The sequence below is a fragment of the Indicator indicator genome, chromosome 1 (assembly GCF_027791375.1).
Source record: "Indicator indicator isolate 239-I01 chromosome 1, UM_Iind_1.1, whole genome shotgun sequence".
Lineage (NCBI taxonomy): Eukaryota > Metazoa > Chordata > Aves > Piciformes > Indicatoridae > Indicator > Indicator indicator.
Genome location: NC_072010.1, coordinates 70,602,931 through 70,628,477, shown reverse-complemented (window position 1 = coordinate 70,628,477; position 25,547 = coordinate 70,602,931). Strand labels below are relative to the sequence as shown.

The 25,547-nt window shown below is 39.1% G+C and overlaps 1 protein-coding gene across 1 annotated transcript in view; it reads right to left on the bottom strand.

The window, feature by feature from the left end:
• AFF3 (ALF transcription elongation factor 3) overlaps window positions 1–25,547 on the bottom strand; it is a 324,954-nt gene that overhangs the window by 284,983 nt on the left and 14,424 nt on the right. The window contains exon 3 of the mRNA XM_054382846.1: window positions 3,677–3,797. Within this exon, the coding sequence (XP_054238821.1) occupies window positions 3,677–3,797 (121 nt within the window). The remainder of the gene's footprint in view (window positions 1–3,676; window positions 3,798–25,547) is intronic.

The window sequence follows — 25,547 nt, the reverse complement described above, 5'->3', positions numbered from 1 at the left end:
ATTTCATGGACACCACCTTGTAACTTTCATAAAATACACTGCAGCTAGCTTTCTGGTATGTATTTGTTACAGTGAAGGGCTCAGCCACTACAGTCTGATCTTCTCCCTGCATATGCAGCTGTTGTCACCAAGACAATAACCTGCCATAGAAATAAATATAAAGCATTCATTCACAGACAGCAAATGGGTTTAAAGACAGGGGTGTTCCTTTGTTTCACAGGAATCACACTGAAGTGGAACTTATTAATGAGGCTTTTAAAATTGGAAGCATCACAAACATCTGAAAAGAAAGCAAGCTGGAGATACCTGTCTCCTGAGGTCAGTTAAATGGCTTCTACACTTAGGCATCTCCCTAACCAGCAGAATTACTTCCTGAAAGGCACACGCTTCTGGTGGATCCTCCACCTTGCAAAGATGCCTTGTAGAGAGGCGTTTTTCTAGCTTCCCTCTATGGAGGCAGATCTGCCCTTGGGCCTGCAACCAGTCTGATTCAGCCAGCATATGTAGGAGGTTTCCTTCCCTGCCAGGAGCATGGCAACAAGGACCACCCAATGGAATGGGGCACCTGACATCAACCAGTCTCCTACAACACAAAGAGTTGTAGGGTCGCTCTCCAGTCAGCTGCCTCTAGGTTCATGAATGTATGAGAATTTATGTACTAAGTTTTGCCCCTAAGAAGTCAAATTTCTTTAACAGAAGACTCATTCTTCCTGATGGCTGCTATTCAGATGGGAGGGAAATAAAAGCCTAATTGCAGATTATCTGTAGACTATCAGTACCTCAGGAAAGTCAGCAGATTATCTTCTATATGGGTGTGATATGAAGAGCACACAGAGACACGTTGTATTAAAATATCCCAGACAACTACAAGAAAAAATGCAGCAAACTGACCTGTACAATGGCACATGCTAACAACTGGTTCATGGTGTTTATTCCTTCTGGATACACTGGGGACAACTTCAGGTGAGAAGATTTTGTGTTGAGCTGATCTCATCCAGAAGAGTTCACCTACATCCTCTTGGGAACAAGATGGAATCTGAGGGAACTTGTTATGAGCTTTAGATGTAAGAGTTTATCCTATTATTTGCTCTGAAATATTGTTGGCCTTATTTAATCATTCACATGGGAGAAGTATGATGACAAAAGGAGTATGCAGGAAAAGCATTCTGTGTAAATTTTTCTAACTTATAGTGTTGATATTTTCCTGCAATGCAAGATGAATCCATGCATGTGAAGACTGCAAGGTACACCACTTACAAAATTAAATCTTACACTTGCATGGAAGGCCATCAGATTTTTCTTCATTAAATATACTGATATGGTTAATGGGGTAATACAGTCTATCCAGGAATTATCCAGAATGAGTTTCCTACTTTTTCACCCCCTGTAAAAGACATTTTAAGTAAGATACTGGATTTCCTATAATCCTTCATAAAGGGTTGCTATGGATACTTTGAGCAGGATAAGGGGCAACATGAGGAGTCGGAACTTTTCAGAAAATTTGATGTTACAGGAGTAGTGATACAAGTCAAAGTGAGAAAGGACATAAGATATAAGAGATTTCCAGTCTGTCTTTGATTTTCAGATATGGCCTTCTGGGTGGCAAATCTTTTAGCTTTAGCTCATGTTTCTCAAGCTGTGATGATGAATACTGAATTTAATCGGAGCTTGCAGTGAATGTCTGCTTAACTTCATTCCCCTCTGGAAACACCTAAAACTTGAACATCATCTTTAAAGACAGTAAAAGTGGGTTTCAGTTTAGCTGTCACAGAAAGGTTTTCTCTTTTGCAGTTACCTCCTCCATGAGAAGATCAAAATGCCCATGCCATAGCTCTGCATGTCCACACTGAAGGTTCACAAAGGCTTGGAAAAGTTCAGACAACTCAATAATCCATTGACATTCAGACTACACTACTGCTGAAGTTTTGACATCCAATAGAGGGTTGGGTGTCATCCCAAAAAGCTGTGATTGTCACACAAATCAGGCGATGATTGAATTATACTACTGTCCTGGGCTTTAGTTTGCTCCACATTCCCTTAGCAAAGCCAGATATGGGATGTATTTCTGCAGCATCTTCTTTACACACTTGTCCAAAATAGGAACATAGCATTTAAAGCTAAGAAATGTGGGTGGAGCCATTATTCTGATCTCCCCATAGGGTACCTAATCAGTAGCCTCTCTACTTCTAAAGACAGCAATGAATTTTCATCAACTCCTATTAAAGTTGATGGAATAATACTGTGGTTGCATAACTGCCTTCAGACTTCATAGCTCACAAACTACTGGTGGGTCCATGATATAGGAAGCCTGTGCCATGACAGTGGGTATATAAGAACACAGGTAATAACAGAAGTGCGCTAAATATTCCAGTTAGACCATATTTCTAAGTGCTTTGGGCTTGAATATTACCATCTTAAGATACCATGGACAAAAGAGCATCAAAAACCCATAAAAAGGACAGGCCCTTTTTATGACTTTTATTAAGCCTCTGTTGCAGCAGAGCCCCCACCAAGTGCCAAGACTCAGCTGACTTAAGCTTTTCAGACTTTTTTCCATGAATTAGCCCTTGATTGGTCTCACAGTATACTTTTTTAAGTAGAACCCTGAGGAGTTTGAGACATTTCCCATGGTTTCTAAATGCCTTTGTAATGAATCTGAAATTTGGGCAGCTGGAGGTCAGCTTCAAGGCAGAGAGAGCTGTCTTCTGTCAAGGGACATTGGTTGAAAGTGGTAGATCTTTCTTTTTTTATTAGAAACTAGAAACAAGTCTGGAACTCTGGAAAAACAGCAGGCTGAAAGCCCTGGAGCATGTGAAGAAACACAGAAGCATCGAAGTCAGGCACACAAGCCAGGTTCTAAATGGAACTCCTGGAAAGAGGCACTATCCAAAACATCAAGGACAAAGTGATGCTGCATGGAGGAAACAGCTTCACAACACAGTGGTTCTAATAGTGAGTTGGACATTACCAGAAAGACACAGTAGACAACACATGACAATGTTTTGATGCACAAATGCAAAGTTACTGGGTTAGTGGAGGCAGAGGATCCACTCCCCTACGATACTGCTCTCGGGTTCTATTCACAAGGATTTGGTTTGTGGGTTTCCGCAAAGTGCAGAAGATCCTGCTTGAGTCTTCTCACAGGCAGTGGGGAGAAACAGCAGTGCCTCATCACACCTCTGTTACTATAAGGAATAAAACAGGGATTTGAGACTCCTAAGAGTAAATACCAAGATATTTCACTGCATTAACCTTGGCCAGGGTATAATGTTTTTTGTATTGCTTGACCATAGTACACAATGCTAAAACAACTGTTTTCTTCTAAGTGCTGCAAAAACAGGGCATCTTCACCTCCTAGTTTTAATTCCATCTCAAATATTGTTAAGAAAACCCTAGTTTATTTCATTCTTGTGTGCAGTGAACATTGTAAGGTTTGATAGATAGATCAGATAGATAATAGATAGATAGATAGATAGATAGATAGATAGATAGATAGATAGATAGATAGATAGATAAAAATTGGATTCCCAATGAACCATAAATGTTCTCTGTGAATTTTGTGAAGCTAGCACTTGTCGGAGGGTGCTGTAATCTGAGTAATGACTTCCTCAGGCTGCATTTCTGTACTGTGGAATAAATAAATAAATAAATAGCCACCCAGCTGGGACGCATCTACCTTGTATGGTTCACTGAAGAGGGAGTAACTTGTGTTAAATGTGCCATCCTCCTGCTGGGCCTCTTGATTTCTCCTTTCCCATTCTTTCCTTCGCAGAACGTTTCTATCGGGCTCGTAGACACTGCAGCAAAAAAGAGGAATATGTTTTTAAGAGTTAAAATTAGCAGGCAACATACAAGCCAACATGAATTTAAAAGTGAAGAACTCTGGTTTTCAGACAGATGGCAAAAATAAGCAAAAAACATGAATCAGATGAATGCCAGTCCAAGCAGGCTGGAGAAGCTCAGGTCTCTGGGAATGCTGGTGCTTTCTTCACACAGAGAATAGATAATTAAATTCTTACAGAAGAATAAAGAAGAAATCACAGGGCAGGATCTAGTCTGTGCAAAACTTCTCTGCTTGAGATGTGACAAAGGAAATATCTAAGCAACTTTGACAAAGACTGAAAGTACTCTTAAGGCAGATGGTAATTACAGCTATGAGTAAATAGAAATTATGAACATATTTCCACTTATGACATATCCTCTGAGTGTTGTATGAGAATGCTCCTTTTTTTTCACATGGTTATGTTTCTGTAGTGATTCTTTCATTAACTAGCTCCCTAAAGAGCTGTTAAAACTACATGCTGTAGTGGTTTCCACAGCTAGGCTGCTGCTTCTGATCTCTGTTAATCAGCCAAGTCATGAAACTACTACCGAAACAATTCCTCTTTCTGATGGATTTGACACTATCACAACTTCAGAGCATGCATATATGAACACTGACATGATAGTGTACGGGTGGCTGGTAGAGTGCATCTGGAGCGAGAACAAAATCACTGCATTACACAATGGTATTAATTTATAGAAAATTATCTAATCTGGCTAATAAAAATTAACTTCCCCCCTCCTCCCCGAATTCTAGTTTGATGTATGACAAAGTAAACCACAGAATCCTTTCCCTCATTTTCCACAGAACAACGTAGGTTTGCACATTTCAGTCTGTTATGCTTTATTCTCCTTGCAATGGAAACCAATGTGTCTAATAAGGTTTACATGTTATTTCAGGACAATGTGACGAGTACACTGATTGCTTATTTTGCTTAGCTCAGCTAATGCCTTTCTTCTGGCACTGTAAATCTGTAAAGTATTATATTAATGTCATGTAAGTGTACCATGTGTTACTATGAAAAAGGTTGTCTTGCTAACCAGCTTCCCAGTTAGCAAAACGTATGTTGCATTGGCCACCCATGTGACATCACCTAGCATGCCTCAGGCAAGGCAGTTAAAAGGCCAACAGCTATATGATTCTAATTCAAGGCCTGAGAGAGCTGAAAATATATAGGATATGTTAGATGCAATTAGTATTTTAAAACAATGCCTTAGCAGTCACAAAAGGAACACAAAATCTTGTTCACTCATTAATGTCACTAACTCGAACTGGACTGGGAAGTACCCTCCTGATGGGTCTGGGGGCATCTGTGAGCGGATGCCAAATGCTGAGCAGAACTCTCAAACACAGGGCTTTATTGTGAACGCAGGGTTTCAATACAGCAAGTTGGAGACAACCTCCACCCACCTGTCAACCACTTAGAGATAGTTGAGCTTTTTTGAGTTTTATCCTGGATTTCTCATGAGCAATCCATGATACTCACACCAACATTCTCCCTTTGAAAAGTAGTGCAATTAGGAGGCAATTGTAGGGGTGGAGTTTTGGGAATGAAAAATGCCTGCATTCAGGAAGAAGAGGATAGCAGACCTTCTCATAGGGTCCCTGTGAGTGGAGATCACCTGCTGCACATGCTACTGAAGCCACAGGCAGAGCAGCTGTCATTCACTGCCACGTGAGCAATGTTCCTCAGTTACTGTATCATGCTGAGTGTACTCCCATCATTTAAGTAAGGGTAAAAAACTTTCTAACAATGATCTCTGTGTCTAACAAAGACTTTCTGCCACACTGAATAGCTGTTGTTAGGTTGAGTTTTTTGGAGCTGCAGTGATCAAGTTAACTTCATCCTAAGCCATGTTTCCCCATGACCTCTTGACTTTTTGAGACACTTGTCATATGAACTCTAGCTGCAGTCACATAGAGATGGGCAGCTCCCCTGAGATTAATTATAGAACTGATCTCTAGCCAGTTTCTAGGAAGTAAACAAGTACAAACTTTTTCTTCAGCCCTCATACAAATTTAAAAATGCACTGGTGTCAGATTCCTAACGTAGAAGGGCACTTTTATCCCTTTATTTGATCAAGACATATTTGATAAAGACATACAAGTTGTCTGATATCTGAACCCCCTCCCCAAACGAAAAATTCACTATCAGCAATGCGATGCAAACCATGCAATAATTCAGAATGATTATGGAAATGGCAAAAGTGTGTGACAATGCCCAATAAGCCATCTATAAGCAGTTAAGATAGGACGAGATACAAGTTGAGAGTTGTATTCCTTCAGTAATACCAGATGGCAACATCTCTAGCATTTGTGAGGCTGCTTCTTATTTGCATGAACATTGCAGCAATCACGTTTCCTTGAACGTGTGTCACCAAATGTATTTATTTATTTTGGTTTGAGAAGAATACTGCCAACTGCTGTAATTATCTTTATTGCAAACACTTCGGTTAATGGAAAATTATTCTTTTTAATAGTTTTCTTCCTTCTTGTTTTAGAATTTGTAATGTAAAACAATCCCAAATGTACACGTATCGGGTTTTTTAATCATTTACAGTGTTTGTCTTTTCCATAGCCAAGCCATGAAGAACAAGTTCATAAAAATGTCAAGATTTTTTTCCTCACTGGGACATGTGTGCATATGTGGGTGATGTATGTATACATATGTGTTGTAGGCACACTCGCACAACAGTTTATTGATTGAAGAGTTTTGCTAGTACGGGTCAAAATGTTGAACCAGTATTGCAAGATTTGGAAACCAAAGAACATACAACCACTCGGCTCTCAAAAGTGTCATTTATATTTGTTTCATATGGGTCACACTCTGAAAGGATGAATTTAAATAGTTTTAAAATGTTGTATTGTTGTTTTCTAAATGCTGCACCTGTTTCAAATTCACACCTAAAGGACATGAACTGAAACATGAGTAACAAGTCAAACACTTGCTAAAGGTTTACATGAATAAATATTGTATTATAAAAATTACACTATCTCAATTTTAGCACATTGCTTTAAAACCACACTCTTACTTATCTCAGCCTTAAGATCTTCCAAAAGACATACTGTACTTACCAGAGAAACATGTCTAAATACCAATGCCTCAGGCTCAATTCACACATGATCACAGCAGCTCTACCTTCTCTGCTTCCTTCCTCTAAGATACTTTGAATCATTTCACTCCCAGGTATTTTACAAATCAGAATAACCATAGATTTCCAAACTTCTTAGACTAGGTATGTTTAGTAAATTTCAATCTGTTGTGATACCTTTTGGAAAACTACCTTAATGGCCACCCATTCTATGGTAAGCATGGCTCTCCATGAGAACAGCCTGAAGATGAGAGCACATGCACAGAGGTGCCTGATGTGGGGGCTCCTGCAGCATCAGCCTCTGCACATTATTGACAGAAACACTCATAGGTTTCAGAAATGCTCATAGCTTTCTCCACACTACTCCTGATATCAGAGTCTTAATTAGAAATAGACAGAGATGGCTCAGGGGACAGCCTAGGAGCAGAGCAATAACCTTACCTGAAAAACCTGGGACTGGATTTAATCTCCTATGAAGTCCAAAGAGTTATGTAGTCTCAGGCTAGGCTGAAAGCAATCATATAAAAAGCCTAAATTTTTTAATATTGAAAAGTCATCTTCTTTTTTTTTAAAGCACGCTGTTTCTGACTCAATTTAGCTCCCTCAGATGTCACTGCTTGGAATAACTGAAATAAAAGGTCTAACCTCCATGAAGAACTACATGGAGACAATACACTGACATATTTTTATCTCCTTTAGTTTCAGGGAATGCCCAAGTTCTGCATTCAGATGAAGATGTCGTTTTCCACAAACTAAAGCACTGCACCTTCACTGAGTAATCAGACACCTTCTCAGATGTATGGTGTGCATCGCAACGCTGCTTGACCTTTTCAGAAGCCACAAAATTACCACATTACTAAGGGAAGATTCAGGTAGGATACTGTCATTTTTCTACAAGATCACCATCCTCACAACAGCTGGCATCTTTGAGGTTGTAAAACGTATGAGTAGGTAAAGTGAGGGCAAGATTGCTGGTGCTCCCCTTGCTGTCCATCAGTTTATTTTCTGGCAAAGCAAGTCAGCATTGACTCAGGCTGCAGTGACTCAGGCTGCCCTACTGGCATGACACAGGAAGGCATTACCACACAGACAACACACACCTGGTGACAACAGCTGAACTGGTTATGGTCTGCAGTAACCTCCAATCTTGCCCTTGCTCTTTCAGACCCTCCAATATCAATTTCCAGTCCAAAGACTTAGCCCATTATTCTCCAAATTGTGGGGGCTTTGCAACATCCCCACTCCCCACCCCCCCTTTCTTCTGCCTTCCCACATACATAAATACTGTGATCTATGTTTAGCAGGAGTAGCTTTTTTATTTGCAGTTAATGTTTTTGACCCAGGAGGCTGATCTCTTTCACCCCAGTAGCTACACATAGCACTTTCCACAAACCTTTCAGAAACTGAAGTATAGGCATATTAAATAACAACAGCAGGGCTGATGCCTCACTCTAACATACAACAATTTCTTAAACTGTCAAACCCACACAGTTCTCACAGGCTTCTGGCAGGCCTTTGCTAGGAAAGACCAAGATCCCATTTGCAAGGGTTGAGCTTCCTAGATTTTGACAACTTCTCCATTTGTGCTCCAACTGACCCTTCTTCTGTAATCAAATTAAGAGGTTCAATACAACACACAACAGTCACTTCCAGCATCATGGAAATGATCCCATCCCCAAGCAGCAGGTGCAGTTCCTAACTATCCCCCAGGAGTGTACAGAGCTGATCACGTTACAAACAAACAAACAAAAAGCCCCACCCCAAAGCACAACCTACACCATAAATGACTAAAACATACTTGTGTTTCAAGAATAAAACTAGACCACTGAACAAGCTTTCTGTGAGGACACACAGATCTTTCAAATGAAAGTTTAGCACATGGTCATTTCTGATTTATGAACAAAGTTGGAACTGCTTCAAAGCCATGAAAAAACAGGCAGTATTTCAAGAAAATACATTTTTAAATGGTTTACTGATATTATTCTCAACATTTTCTCATAAATCGTAATTTGGCATACAAGTCAATACACTAAATTTTCAAGTGAGGACATTTTCTCAAATATTTAATAGTCTAATTCTCCCCTGAATTACCACATTTATGCCAAAGTAGCTAAATAGAGTAACTCAAGGGAAAAACTTATACAACAGAAGGAGAAAAAAAAAAAAAAGTAGTCCAATCCTGATGCAGGAAAGCTATTATGAAACTGAAATAAGAATGTAAATTGGATTCTGAAATTAAATATGCCATCATTCCTGTATCTCCACAATATTTTAAACCCCAAAAGGACTAACCAGCTCCAGTTCTTCTACAGGCAACAGCCCCAACATTTTTAGGAAATAGTCTTAATTCTGACAATTTAGTTACAACAGTTCAGGTCATTTTGACTGCTGAATTGCTGTGCTTAACATGGAAGAGCTATCATTCAGTGCCTGTTTTCTATTTCACTGTTCATGTCCATGGTTTTCACTGGCCAGTTTCTTGGTACCAGTTCCATTTCCAGATAAGTAAACATGATGCCTGTTTGGGAACTATTTGCTAATGGTTTATGGAGAACTCTTAGAGATGGCAATGTTACATTTTTGAGCATTAAATATTCTCCCTTATGACACATGAACTATTAGTTTGATTATAACAAAGGGGATGCCTTTGATAAACAAAGGGCATAATCGATAAAATACTTCTGATTTCTTTAAATTTTTAATCTAGTTTGAACAGCAGAAGTTAATTTGAGGGTTTTTACAGTATTTTTTTCCCATTTACAAACAGGAATGCCATGGGGTAAAGTAATTACTCTGATTTACTCTTTTCACTTTGAACATAAAGATGTAGCAGGGTCTCAAAAAAGCAGTAACTTAACAAACTGTGCTCCTATCCACAGACAGATAAAGTACCTACTTTGCTATTTCAAAGAGTTTACCTCCAGGCAGCAGCACAGAGCAAACATCAATCAATGGCATGTGTCTGAGATGAGATTGATGTTTACTCTCACAGCTTTTCATCTTACATCCAATAAATTATTTTTCCTTCACCAAAATGCCTGGTTAAATTTCATTTTTCACTTTGCAGTATCAGTTTTAAAACTTTAGCTTCCAGCAATTTTAAAGCTAGGATTCATTGGTGCTTCAGCTTTTACAGCCTGTTTATGATTTGTATGAACCATGAAACACTACCATCCAAACATGAATATGATCAGGGAGAGCTGAGCTGGGCCAGTCACTTGTGCAGTGGTAGCTGTAGGACTGAAGGTGCGAGATCGCTTTAATTATCTGCCTAGAAATTCCAAGTCAAAAACCAGAAGTCGTATTTTCAAGAGCAGATATATTGCATCTACCAAATGAATGCATCTATGCATATTTTATCTGCAAAATCAGCACCTGAGTGCTCAAGGCAGGCCTTCTGAGGGCTTAAGGCTGCACAAGAGGAAGAAACCAAGGTCTAGTTGTGGATGCAGTTACTATCTTATAGGTGCTCACATCTGACACTCACAATACGTGAGAGCTTTGCATGCAATCTGACTGAACTTTAAAATACTGAGAAGAGGTAGGGTTGCAACAGAGACTGGGATCTAGGTTGTTGAGTCTGAACAGTAAACATCACAATAGAAGAACATTAAAAAACCCCACCCTACTTAGTTTAATCTGCATGCAGAAGGGCAACTCTTCCAGCTCTGACACAGACAAACCATGCACGTTTTCCTATCTCACTGAAGTTTTGCCCAGTGAGAGAAATTCAGACACAATTCCACTTTACTTTGTTTCTAGTTTCAGGAAAAATAACTTCAACATATTACAATAATCTACCAGTTGACACTTAGAGAATACTTCACTATTCAGTGTTAATGGATAATTCGACATTCAACCCTTTACTATTTGCTTTTTCTTATTAAATGTTGCTTTCTTTTTATAACCTGAAAACTGCTTGCAAAAATACTAAGATAGATGAAGATCTAATAACAACATTGAGCCAAGCAAGAAACAGAATATTAATCACTACTACGTTTAATTTTGCACTACTACAACAATATATTATTTGAAAATAAATTACCAAGTTACAAATTCACCACTATTAATAACCTTACAACTGGATGGGATGTTTCTTTTTCCCCACAATCCAAAATCGTATTTAAAATCTCCAGAAAGTAAATGGCGATCTTAGTTGTCAAGAAACAGATACTGCAGATAAGGGAAGTATACTCATCCACATTTTCCAAGTGGAGAGGAAAAAGTACCAAGACTGAAGAGTACAAACCAAACAAAGCACAGTCAAGCTCTTTCATTTGATTTTGCTGATGTTACTTTCATGTTGTAATTAAAAAGTACAACAGCTGAAGTGATCAATAAAGAATCTCTTTTTTTCTGCCTAACCTAACACTGATGAATATCTGGGGCTGCTACACACACCCTTACCTAACCTGGTGATGCCTATACATGATCCAGTTTCTTCTGACACTTCTTCCCTGTCAGATGTCAGACACAATGCCCTACTTGTCTGTTCTCCTCCACAATGACTTCTGCTTTCCATGGTATTCTTCTGCATGGGAAACTGTTCCAGTTATCATCTGCCAAGCTTCTGTAGGTTTTTTCCATAAAACTTCTTCTTTAGGCTCCTTACAGTCATAATCAGTAAAAAATGACTTTTTTTTTTTTGATTAGCCATCCGTCTCATCTCTGTAGACAATGTGCACAGACAGGCAAATGATTCCTAGAGTCTTGATGCATATCCTGAAGAGTACACAGACTGAATGCTGCAATAAACTGAATTCACCATTACATGATTCTAGGGATATTCTGAGCATTTTAAATGCAATTTTAAAAACACAGCCTTTTAGAGATCTACTTGACATTTTGCAGCAAGCCTTTGATAATTTCTGCAAAATGTTTGTTGTGCTTCTTATTGATGTGTTTGTTGAAAACTGGATTTCAGTCAATAAAAATGTTCAGTGTTAAGTTTCTTTAGTAAAAGAAATTAAAAGAAGTGTCCTGGAAATTGTGGAAAAAAACGTGGTTTGCTTCTATGGTATTTTTCTTGCAATAAGACCTTTTTTGGTAAAAAGGCCACGTCTTTGCTCCCATTTTTCTCTAGCCTTATAAATAGCCTATTCTTTCAATGGGGCTTTGATCCACCTGCCCACAACTAATTGCAGGACTGAAAAGTACAACAAGGTATACTTCACATAGCACACAAAATTGAAAGCCCTGTAACTGGTATAAAAATGTCACCACGCAGTTCACCCCGGTGTGACTTGACTTACAGTAGCAAAAGCAAAGATCGTATAGAATCATTAAGGCCAGATCGAAGAGCACTCTGCCGCTACAGAGATAACAGCAGTGTCTACCAGAAAACATCCGTGGCATAGTAGCAAAAAAGAGCAAAACTTTACAGACTTCCATGTATGACAAAGGCCAGTAGTTTTAATTTAAGTTGTTAAATTCCTTTGGTGCTACTAAGAACTCCTATGGAACATGAGTGAAAGACACAGAGAGTCTTTCAATACCTAAATGTAAAGGTTGTGAAAATTCTTGCCTGTATTTCAACCTTCAAAACTATCTGATGTCCAAAAGGCATTGAAATACAGCACTGAAGTAGAGGGCACAGGATTGCTGCTTTATGTAGTATTGTACTTTAACAGAAAACCGAAGTACAGTATTTCATTATGAATGTCAGCTGTTAGTAATCATCAAATCTATGACTCATGAAAATGTCTATACATGTTTTATTAACAAACTAACATTTCCAATTTGCTCCTACTATGGTGGATAATGACTAAAGGGTCATCAAAGTTAATCAAGAAAATGATGTAAATTCTATCTTTTGTTTACTTTGCCTTAAAATGGATCGTGGGAGACAATCTTTTTTTTTTTTATGTGTTTAACCATGATTTATAGCATTATGGAAACCACAAAACAAAAAAAAAAATTATGAATGAGTCAGTGCATAAGTCATCTGATTAGTATTTGCAGAAAATTTTTTCTTAGGGTCTTCAATGAACAGTCACTTGAGTTTGTTCTCTATAGAAACAGAATCAGTATGTTTTGACATGCCTTGCTTTAAATTATCTTTCTTTTATATTTTATAAATAGATGGAGACCTTATTATAGAAATTTGTACTTTACAGAGTAGCCATCACTACATACAGGTAAGGCTGAACTAGGTTTTAAACACATGTACATTAGCATGTCTACCTACATGATAAAAATAAATTTGGATTAAATTAATAACTATACAGGCAGATAAAGGAACAACCAAAGTAGTTAAGCCCCAGGACAGCTGTACAAGACACAAAAATAATCTGCCACTGTAAACGCCCAAATAATAAATCCACTAAAACTTTTGGGTTTGCTTATATGACCTGAAATGTAGCTTACTATACAAAGAACTTCAGATTGTTTTTAGCAACAGTTTGTTTGTATTGGAGTCTATAAGCGTAAGATTTTATTATGGGGAATGATGAAGTTCCATCATCATTCTGATCAATTGAGGTAGAACAATTAGAAAACAGAAATATATATATATATAAATAAACCCCTAAACCTGATCACAATCTAACTCTATCAACCTAGTGACTACAGAGACAGCTTTCTTTCACAGAACGAAAATGACTGTAAGAAATCCGGCTTCAAGAACCTAACAAACCTGTGGTTCATATATAACTTTCAAGGAACAAACAGTGAAAAAATGCACTTGCAACCCAGAAAGCCAACCAGATCCTGGGCTGCATCAAGAGAAGTGTGGCCAGCAGGTCAAGGGAGATGATTCTCCCCCTCTACTCAGCTCTGGTGAGACCCCACCTGGAGTACTGCGTCCAGTTCCGGAGCCCCTGTTACAAGACGGATCTGGAGGTGCTTGAAGGTGTCCAGAGAAGGGCCACCAGGATGATCAGAGGGCTGGAGCACCTCTCCTATGAGGACAGACTGAAAGAGTTGGGGCTGTTCAGTCTGGAGAAAAGAAGGCTCTGAGGTGACCTTCTTGTGGCCTTCCAGTATCTGAAGGGGGCCTACAAGAAAGCTGTGGAGGGACTTTTTAGGATATCAGGTAGTGACAGGACTAGGGGGAATGGAATAAAGCTGGAAGTGGGGAGATTCAGGCTGGACATGAGGAAGAAGTTCTTCACTGTGAGAGTGGTGAGAGCCTGAAATGGGTTGTCCAGGGAGGTGGTTGAGGCCCCATGCCTGGAGGTGTTTAAGGCCAGGCTGGATGAGGCTCTGGCCAGCCTGATCTAGTGTGAGGCATCCCTGCCCATGGCAGGGGGATTGGAACTAGATGATCCTGGTGGTCCCTTCCAACCCTGACTGATTCCATGATTCTATGATTCTATATACAGGATGTTTCACTCTCCTTTCACAAGAAACTAATACTAGCCAAATACACTGTATTGCATCACATATCTAGCTAGCTAGCTTTTCTAAAATACACTGTATGCATTTAAACTTCAGCAATATGCAAATTTGAAGGTCTTTCTTCTCAAAATGGAGAACGGAAACTGGTCTTGAGTTTTGTACTTGACCGAGTAACAGTAACCCCACATATCCTCTGAACTCCAACAAGAAAAGTTCACAGCGCTCAAACCAGATGACTTCCAGCTTCTTATTCACTGTATCCTGCTTGCCCTGTGCGGCTCTGTCATATTTTGACATGTAGCCCCAAGGGATGCACAATCAACACTGAGGTGAAAAGTTACCAAAACCAGCATACCCAGGCCTTGAAGAATAATTTATATCCATACGTGAATAAAAAGGAATACATGTTACAAATTCATGTTCAAATGATTAAAAAGTTTTAACTTTTATGCCCTGGGACTGGTGTAATTCATGTAAGCTTCTTACACATCTTAGTCCAAATTCATTCTGTGTAAGAAGACGACCGTACCATAACTCATGCTGTTCACTTTTGGAGCTGCAAAGTGCCCATGCACTCTCTTCCTTAAGTGACATGCAATGGAAAGTGAGGCAATTTATCTGTCATTATAAAAAAATAACACTTGAAACCAACAACTTTTTTTTTTTTTTTTGTTCATTCCTCTCTTGACACTCTGCTTCTGCTTTAAGAAGAGTGGTGGTGACATGACCATGCCTCAAATCCAAAACAAAATGTAACATATTTGGAATACAAAACCCTAAATATAATAAAATGCAAAATAAGCTCCTGTAGTTTAACTCACAGATACAGCATGACTGTTCCAGTGCCTCACTGTCAAGCAATTCAATCTTTTTTAAAATATTTTCAAATCTGAAGAAAATGACATAAAAATGACAAAATATTATCCAAACACCTTAATGGTGGCGATAGATGCAGAAGCCATTCCAGAGATGCCTGTGCAGGGATGGTGCCAGAGAGGCAGATGCTGTCTGTTGCAAGGGATGAGCGTGGTTCCAGTCCAAAGTGAAGAAGTGAGTGACCTGATGAAATCAGATACATAGTCCCCTCATTCTCTAACAGCTGCTTCACCCTTACTACTTTTTCTCTGCAAATTTTAGCATTAACAACAACAGCAAGAGCTTATGATAGAGATAAATGGTTTATTTTCACTGTATACTTTATTTGAAGCCTGAATTCATAAATACATATTTGTGTCACAGTGAATTATACAGATATCATTTAAATGTGTAGTGTAAGAAGTAAAGCTATTCAGTGTTTCATTCTAAAAGTGGTAAGAGGTATCTAAATTCTATAGCTTCTAAAGGAATTAAGGGAAAAAAAGAGGGTGTATCACCTCTGGAAAAAAGGGGAGGTATCCCAGGATGAGTTTAAGGACATTGTTAAGTCTTGTAGGAAAAAAATTAGAGAGGCAAAAGCCCATTTAGAACTTAGACTGGCCACAGCCATAAAGGAGAATAAAAAAATATTTCTACAAATATATTAATGGCAAAAGAAGAGGCAAGGACAACCTCCACTCCTTATTGGATGTGGAGGGGAATATAGTAACAAAAGATGAGGATAAGGCAGAGGTACTTAACACTTTCTTTGCCTCAGTCTTCAATAGTGGGACAGGCTGTCTGCAGGACAGCTGGCCTCCTGAACTGGCAGATGGAGTTGGGGACCAGTATAGTCCCCCTGTAATCCAGGAGGAAGCAGTAAGGGACCTGCTGAGCCACTTGGATCCTTACAAGTCCATGGAACCTGATGGGATCCATCCTAGGGTGCTCAGAGAGCTGGCAGATGAGCTGGCCAAGCCACTCTCCATCATTTACCAGCTGTCCTGGCTCACAGGTGAGGTCCCTGATGACTGGAGGCTGGCCAATGCGATGCCCATCCACAAAAAGGGCCTGAAGGATGAACCAGGAAATTACAGACCTGTCAGCCTGACCTCAGTGCCAGGCAAGGTTATGGAACAGGTCATCCTGAGTACAATCACACAGAACCTACAAGATGGTCAGGGGATCAGGCCCAGCCAGCATGGATTCAGGAGGGGCAGGTCCTGCACCTTTGCATTGGTGAATTATCAACCAGTGATCTCACAGTCTTCTTAAGATGGGACAGGATTGGAATGGCTAAGATTTGGAAGACAAGGCATGCTCTGTCCTGACCACTGTCCATGAAGTTCACTGAAACTCATGTTCATGTTGCTAACAATCTAGCACATACAAGAATGCTAATTCTATGATTCTACGCAGTTTGGATTTAGCTGCTCACATGCTCTCAGGCTCTCTACTCTTAAAAGGGATGACAATGCAAACCCCCACAGTAGATACACAAATTCTTGTTAAGAAATAACATTTGAACCTCACAGAAGGTGCTTAACACTTTAAAGACACAGGATGACTCTGGTAGATTGAACAGCACATTTTTTTCCCCACCTAAAGCCAGCACATCTCTGCATGTTGGAGAGGTGGTGTTCCTGGAGTGGGCTGCAACATAAGTGAACAGTGGTGTTACTCCATCAGCGTTACTTGCTGGCAGAAACTTAAAATAGCACTGAACAGAAAGGCAAAAGAGCTGCTTGCTGTCCCCTCCCAGCTCTGCTGGATGGGCCTGTTGTGGGGAAAAAAATGACATGGGTGAGGGTGGGAGAGACCATGAAATTAAACCACTGCGGGTGAACTTCATTTGAATCCAAACAAAACACCATATAATTCACACTTGGTAACTGGAATATCCCAGTGCAAAAAAAATAAAGAGAAGCTGTTATTAGTAAGGGAATATTTTGTTGCTACTGTGCCATGTTAAGCAGAAAACTGCTACTACATTCAGCCTTCCCTAAAACTTTCCTAAATAGTAATGTTGATACAGCTTCTCAGTGACAAAGGAAATGGCAGAGAATTATTTCCTTTCAGCTAATGGAAAGCAAAGGACTTATGTAAAGATATTATATTTGGGGTTTTTACTACACGTAAAGAAAAAAAAAAGAAAAAAAGCTCAGTGATTTAGTGATTTATTTCAGTTTTAAATTTGGGACTGTTTCTTGGGAAACTGTGAAATAATTGTAATACTCACGTTCAGTTCTGCTGTGAACTAAAATAATACCTTAGCAACTCAGTGACAAAGCTTTGTCAAAGATTTCTGAGGTTTTAAATAATTCTGAAGAACATTTTGCTGTTCCTGTGTTCCTGACATGGTAATACCTAGCCCACCTGATTTGATACTAATGACATAAGACAGAAAAAGTAAACTTTTTCAAGAAAGAAAACATGAAAAGGATAATGCACTAAATTAAAAGGAATTAACTAGTCATGTAGATATAAGTATCAAGCTGAAGATAATATTATTTAAATTTATTACTTTCAAATTAATCTGTTTGCTAACTATTTAAAAGCCTATGTTTACCATCTTATGACATAGCTCATTCTAATACACAAATCAGAAGAACCATACTGCTCTGTATTACCTCCCCAGTGCCAAATTAAACAAAACAGATATTCCAGAACTTCACCTCCCTTAATGACTCTACTTGCTCCAATGCTTGTGAAAATGCGTAACCCTAAAACATTAACTGATTCACTGAAATCAGAGAGGAAAGCACTTTATAGAGTTAACAGCCTCCTGCTTTCAATGTGGGAACCATCATATCGCACAGCCTTTTTGAGGTCCCTCATCACAAAGGCTTCCAAGAAGCAATCTTTTTGGTATGCAGCTTCAAAGCCACACAGCTCTTACAACAGGCATGTAAAACAACAGTGGTCTTAGGGAGGACCTAGGGCAGTAGGTTCCATGAAAGTATCCTGCAGTAGAAGAACCAGTTGAATGACTCATGATCCCATTTGGGTCCTGTATTATAGCAATCCCAAAACACAAAACATCTATCCTCCAGGTGTTCCTTTTATTCTGTTACTGCTGCTTGTGTCTTTCTGACAACAAATTTCATCCCAGACTTACCCACAACTGGGCACTTAGAAAATGCATAGTGAGTGGAGTGTCTGATCTGGGGACCTCTGCTATAGGTAAGAGGTGATATAGCCCAGAACAGACAGGTGGATAAAGGACTGAGGTATGAAAAAGGACAAATTCGGTTTGCCTGGTTTAGAAAGGAAAAGACTGGGAGACACATGATAATGATCTTCCCACCTAGAAAAATTTGTTGCAGAGCAGACAATGATGAATTGTGTTCTCTGTCTGCTAGGTCACACAACTTCATTTGCAGCAGAGGAGATTTAGATATTATTTTAGAAATGCTATCTAACATAAAAAGGAAGGACTGGAAAAGACTGGCTATTTAACTCCACAGCCTCCTTTATGGCATCCTTATTTCATAACAGGTAGGCCAGTCTTCACATTGACCCTGTCCCCAACAGCAGACAGTTATTGATGGGATTGTTCCTCAGCCAGGTTTAATACAGAAAATAAGTAAGAGCAGGAAATATTCATCCACAAACAAAACAACTCCCCTCCTTCCAGGCAAGCAACTGCGCCTTACAGAGTCTGATGGGCTGCCTTTTCACCTGCATGTTAACACTTACCAACATAAAGATTAGTTCTCCCCAACACTGCTTCCATGAGGAACATGCATTGAACATAGATTTCTGGTCTGGATACCTATCGAAGTCCCTATGCAGCTGCTCTACAATCTTGAGGGACTCATATATGCTATAGAGGTCAGACCCATCTGTCAGGCTGGCCTAGGGCTGTCTCAGGAGAGACACACAGGGTATGCCAATGAGAGACATGCAGAAAGCAAATAGACCTTTTCTAAAATATCTTCCCTCGATGATCAAGAACTCTAAACAATCTCTGACATTAGAAACTGCAGAAGAGGTGCTACTTACCACAGTTCATATCCGCTGTGAGAAATTTCCTTTTGATTCCTTAAGCTCTATGGTGCACAAAAGGTCTGAATCCCCTTCACATCAACATGAAATGCAGTGTAGACTTTGGAGACAGGTTGTGGTTGAAAACAACAGCTGGCAAGAAGCTAACTGCCCCAAACGCTGAGTCCCGGTGCTTAAGTTCACTGTAGACTATTCACTAAAAGGACTACTTTCTGTCTCAATTTGCAACTATGAGACGGATGCAATCTACAGATTCACTTTTGGAATAGGAGGTCATGAAGTTTGAATTCTCCTACCGTATGCTGCAATTTATAACACAACAGAAGGCACTGTACAAAAAATAAATTGCACAATTATTGTTTCCTTTGGACAGGTGTCATGGGTTTAGCCAATTACATCTGCTGCTGGGTATTCAGTACCATGCTGCTGTCATGCCAGACTTAAAATGAACATGCTGGGTGAAGCAGAGCATCATGGGGCTTGTAGTTTGGATTGTAGCATGAGAGGCTTCCTGTTTATAGTTGCTGCTTCCAGTTTATGGTTGTCAGGTGTTGGGTCTCTTCCGCTGGGCTGGCTGTGACCTTGGGGGGGTGGAGGGGCTGTTTTATGGCTGGCTTCTGCTGCTGCTTCTGCTTTTCTGTGAAGCAGCTAAGATAATTATGCATTATATTATCATTTCATTACATTCTCTCTTTATCTCAGTCCAGGGGTTCTTTGTGTTACTTTCCCTCCCGTCTGTGTATGGGGAGTTTGCTTGTGAGAGCAGGCTGTCTTAAACCAGGACAACAGACAAGCTGAAAAAAAAAAAGAATTACAACTCCTCCTGCCCTCTACCAGAAAACTTTTGTACTCTTAGAGGCTTAGGAAAAAATACTCTGTTTTGGGATCTGTTGAGACATTTTTCTATAGTGTGAAAATTAAGGCATCTTTAGTCAAAAATTAATTTTCCACTGGTTTGAGTATTTTTGCTTACTCGTTCATGGCTTTCTATTTGGTCCATCATAAAAAGAAAATACTGTTGGCAATATTTATTTGTAGAGACAAGCATCAATGCTAAGCACTTAGTAGTACATTATGTTTTTTTGAGGATGCACTTGGGGGAATCAAAGTATTTTATTGCACAATAGCTATTATTCTGTTTGTACTTTCATTCCTCCAAACTTAAACCATTCACGATGTTTTATATCTGAGCATACATAACCAAGAACACTGGCTGGGGTGATATTGCTAAGTATTCAAACAATTCCTGCACATCACTTACAAGAAGAATGCCTTTGGGTAAATATCTCTGCTTCTTCTTTTTCCTTGCCTTTCCTTTGTCAGTGCCCTTGTATGACATGTTCTGAGAAAAATGAACCACATTTGCTCCATTTACTGTTTAAAAAAAATAAAGCATGAGAAATGCTATAAGCTATAAATAAAATAATCTAGTATTCATATTACAATAATTTGTCAGGGGTTGAATAAATGTTAATTATACAGTTTTTTACAAATCAGACTTGTTAATGTCATTTTTAATTTAGAATGTTACACTGTAAATGTTTTCCATTGTGTTAATTTACACCTGTTATTACAGGCTCCATTATTAGGTTTACACTGGAACAGCTACTTTGTGCCATTGAAATTTGCTTAAAACAGCAGAAACAATTACTAATTAGAAGGCCGTGTTTACTTTAATTATATTTATTTCCTAGTCTAGTTTTATATGTAGCACACTATGGAAGTGTATGATTCAATTAGCCAAACCCATTTATCTTAGGCAATTCTTCAAATGAGCATTGGTTAGAAAGACAGCAAATTCTTTCAGCACTACTTTGCCTCATAAATTTCATAGGTGACACTAATAAATACATATGGTGTCACTTTGTATGTGACCTCACTGCTTTCTCCCATTTTTGCTAATGCTTATTCTGTAATTGCAGATTACCAGAATGACATTTTATTTAAACAAGCCCAACTGTTTTAATCAAAGATTTTAAACCAGTGACATGAAGAACCATCTTTAGCATTCATAAAATCAGAATCAATACAAGATAAGCATTCAGCTCATGCAGTTATCCACACAATGTGAAACTACTACTGATACTCATCCACTGATACCTAGTCTTATGTATTAGGCAGTGCTTTAAAAATCTGCAAACCCAGTGCAGTTTAAACTTCTTGAGAACAAGAGTTAATGTCTTTACCCTTTACAAATATGAGTATTTTTTTACAGTGAAAGTTGTACTATTTATCCACTCTAACAGGTTAAAAAGGAGAGCTATAAACATTCCTTACAAATTATTTCCCTGAAGTTCATTCCTAGTATTGTGTTTTAAACCTGAAGTGAGATTTTTAAAAAAGCAACCCAAAAGAGTTATGTTTTTAATTGATAGTTGCTGCCTGTAATCTATGTAAATTACATAAATTATATTGGTAGGTAATAAGACATACTGTTGCTTTAAAATAACATTATTTCAGTACTTATAACAAAATATTCTGAAAAATAAAAGTGAAGATAAAATTTTTGAAGCCAGGGGAAAAACCCAAAGAGTTCTGCATCGCAAGGTGCTCTGCTTCATTTGGCCATCAAGGTTAATGCATTTATACTATGTCACTGCATGGGCATAGCACTGGTATGATGCACAAAGATGTCACACATGATGTCAAAGTGGCTATAACAGGGCTATAGCTCCCCAAACAGGAGCAACTGTTGCCTGTGGAACGATGTGCAATAGCTCTGCTTATCAGCAACATTACATATCATGACCAAATACATGAATTTATCATCACATTTTGGGCTGCTCGGGCCACATTTTATACCTTCCACCACAAAGGAAATTTATTCCTAGTTCCATTCCTGGTTAACGTACAGAGTGTAACAAGAATGACAAAAACCCTAGAATTCTAATAAGAATTAAACAGTATTCTTGTGTGGCCAAAGATCACAGACCCACCTTCTCCTAAACCACTGCACACAGAAAATAAAGCAGTGCATAAATAGAGAGCCTGGTGTAATTCAGAAAATGCTGCTATTAAAAAGTCAGCATTTTAAAAAAGCTAACAGAGACGTATCTCAGCTGAGGCAATTATTTTGTAGGTTAAGAGGAAAGAAATACTGCTGCAATTGAAGATTTGTCTTCACAGGGGTTCTCAGGAAAGTCAAGGCAAATCAGCTGAGGGAATGAAGTCAGTTCCCAGTCAGATGAACATATATTATCAGCAGCTTATCCTTTCTCCAAGAGAAAAAGGGATCAACTGTACTGATGTCAGATCACTTTGAGGATGGACCAAGCATCTTCATGTAGGGGTTTAACAGGCTTTAAGGTATGCAGACTGACTTCACACATTTAGTGCCTCCCCTATTTTGGCATTGCCTTTATCCTCCTTGTGTGGTCACTGATAACAAAGACTGACTTAATGGACCCCATCTCTGACCTTTCACTAACAGCACCCTCTCATTTATTTACATGCAGGGCACAGGGAAGGGGAGGTTATATGAAGTGCACTGGAAATTTCTAATAGCTAACTATTTTTAATAATGAAATGTAAGATAACAAATCAAGTCTGAGTCACAACTAATTAAAAGAAATGGGAACTGAAAATGAATGTAATTAGTAAAAATTCTGAACAATGCCTTTATTATAAAGTCAATAATTAAAATGGAGAAACCAGTGTTTTGTAAAATAATCAAGCTCATACATGAGCAAATTCTGGCTTTCTTCAAGTGCCTTGGTTTTGAACATCTCTGCTTTTGGAAAACTTCAGTAACTATAAATGTGGGGTGGAGGGGGGGAATTAGAAGAAGAAACTGATGAGAGGGACTTAGTTATCTTTGATGGTACATTGTCAGGAAAAGGTGACCAGAGTATGTTGTTACTGCCTCTGTAATTAGGGTATTCTCTTTGCAACAGCAGGGAACAGGCATCATCAACTGAAACAGAAATAATGCCAATTGCATTGTTTTGCCTATAACAGTAATACACTTATGTGTACTGGTATGGTGCTTACAATTGTAACGAATCTGAATTCTTAAGTGCTTGGATATATACATGCAAAGTAGGTATGTGCATCTGTGAAAGACGCCTGTAGGTGTTAAATTAAGCAGACTTCAGAAGAATCTTAATTCATAAAAGAAATACATTGATTCACTCTAATGTTTTCCCTCTGACATACACCTTCTTTTACCTGTGGGCTGTTTCTTTTTAGGCTTATTCAATATGAATTCCCCAAAAGGGGTTTTCTTATGTGCAACCACTGACTAAGAGCAATAATACTATACTTCCAACCAAATATTCACCCTGGTCTAATTCTTTTTGCTCCACCACAATATATTTTGACACACACCACCACCACCACCAAAACCAATAAAAACCAAACAAACACAAAACAAAACCAATCCCCAAAAGCCCTAAACAAACAAACAAAAACACTCAGAAAACTGTGGTATTTTCTTAAACGCTTGCCCAGATCAGCACTTTTTGACTGCTTTTCACCCAAATCCACCAGGTAATTTCATTCAGGCTCAGTTAGTGCAACACAGCACATCAGCCCCAGCTGAGATGTGGCTGCCTTTTCCAAACAAAGGCGACGATGATCCAAAAGTACTACATCCAACGGAAACACACGACCACAGACAGATAATATAATGATATAGTCATATATACATACTACTCCTAGTAGAAATGTAGTAATATTTTAACCCCGCATCACAGACACAGTGCAAAAAAAAAAAAAAAAGGCAGAAATGCACTCATCCTCAAGTTGGGGCTGCCAGATAAGCAATAACTCCATTAAGCTGTGCCTGTGATCTGACACCATCTGAAAGGCAAGGCTGCTGCCCAGAGACCCTGACTGATGCTCACTCCGGCTGCTGTTTGGCAAAGGCTTCAACTAGTACTGACTTCAGCATGGGAGTATTTCTCCCTGGGAAGGAAAGGAAGTATCACAGGCTTAAATCTCTTCTAAGACTAGAGTGAAACCTGCATTCACCTCCTCCAGACCCAGCTGGGTAAAATGTGCACTGGTGAGATCGCATCTCAAGTACTGCATTCAGTTTTGGGCCCCTCACTATATGAAGGACATTGAGGTGCTGGAATGTGTTCAGAGAAGGACAATGAAGCTGGTGTGTGGTCTTGAATACAAGTCCTGTGAGGGAGCTGGGGTTGCTCAGCCAAGAGAAGAGGAGGCTGAGAGACCTCATTGCTCTCTACTACTACCTGAAATGAGGTTGTAGCAAGTGACAGGACAAAAGGAAATGGCCTCAAGTTGCACCAGGATAGGTTTAGGTTAGGTATTAGGCAGTATTTCTTCACCAGAAGGATCACTGGGCACTGTAACAGGCTGCCCAGGGAGGTGGTGAAATCACCATCCTTGGAGCTGTTCAAAAGATGTCTGGATGAGTGTTTAGGGATATGGTCTAACAGTAGTGTATGGGGAGATGTCAGGTTATGATTGGACTCAATGATCTTAAGGTCTTTTCCACAGCTGATTCAATGACTCAAGGAGTAGCACTAACTAAAGCAAGGACATGGATTTCTTGAGCATTTGCAATGCAGGGGAACTGCACCAACTATTGCTATCAGTAGCGGTTCACAATGTGCGTGCGTGCACAGACCACTCCTCTCCACAGGCTCACTGGCTACCTCAAGGCAATGCTGCTACACACACACACAGAGACACAAACTCACACAGGCAACTGCATGTTAGGCACAACAGGGAAAAAATACAGAAAATTGAGAGTAACAAGAGTCTGAAAGATAGATTTAAGGTCTACAGGGATCCTGAAAGCCAAAGAATTGGCAAGCAGAAAAAATAAAAGAGAGGGGAAATATAAGAAATGTGGCTATATTCAAATAGGCCCTACACAATTTTTAAACTAAAATTATTGCATTATCTTCCAAATAGGTAACGTTTCAAAAACAAGGAACGAAGTGCTACTGTAGCGATAAAGAAGCTATTGAAATATGACATTTCAGGCTACCTCAGTCCAGTGGAGCTAAGATTACTTTTATTCCTGATTCACTCTGAAAAGAAAGGAAAAAATCCAAGCAGAGGCTTGCACACAATTGGAGATCACTTTAAAATAGAGATGTGTGCCATTTTAGAACTATTAACAAACCTTTTTTTTCCACAGCATGGAGAACCGGACAAGTGCTGTGGACTCAAATGATTAACAATGCATGGATTCCTCCAAATCAAAGGTAAAGTAAGCAAAAATGACAAGCAGAAGGAGAAAGCATCTTTAAAAAATTACCAGAGAGCTAGTTTTGGATCTAAAGGCAACACCAAGCCTGCCAACTTCTCAAAGAGGCTGCCAAGAAGCCAGATGCCATAACTGGAAGGATATTATCCAGAGTTTTACATCTAAGCCTCATGAATGCCTTTGAAAAAGGACAAAAAAATGGATGCTGGCAAGAGCTCAACTGTTTAATTTCTGTCCCCACCCTAAA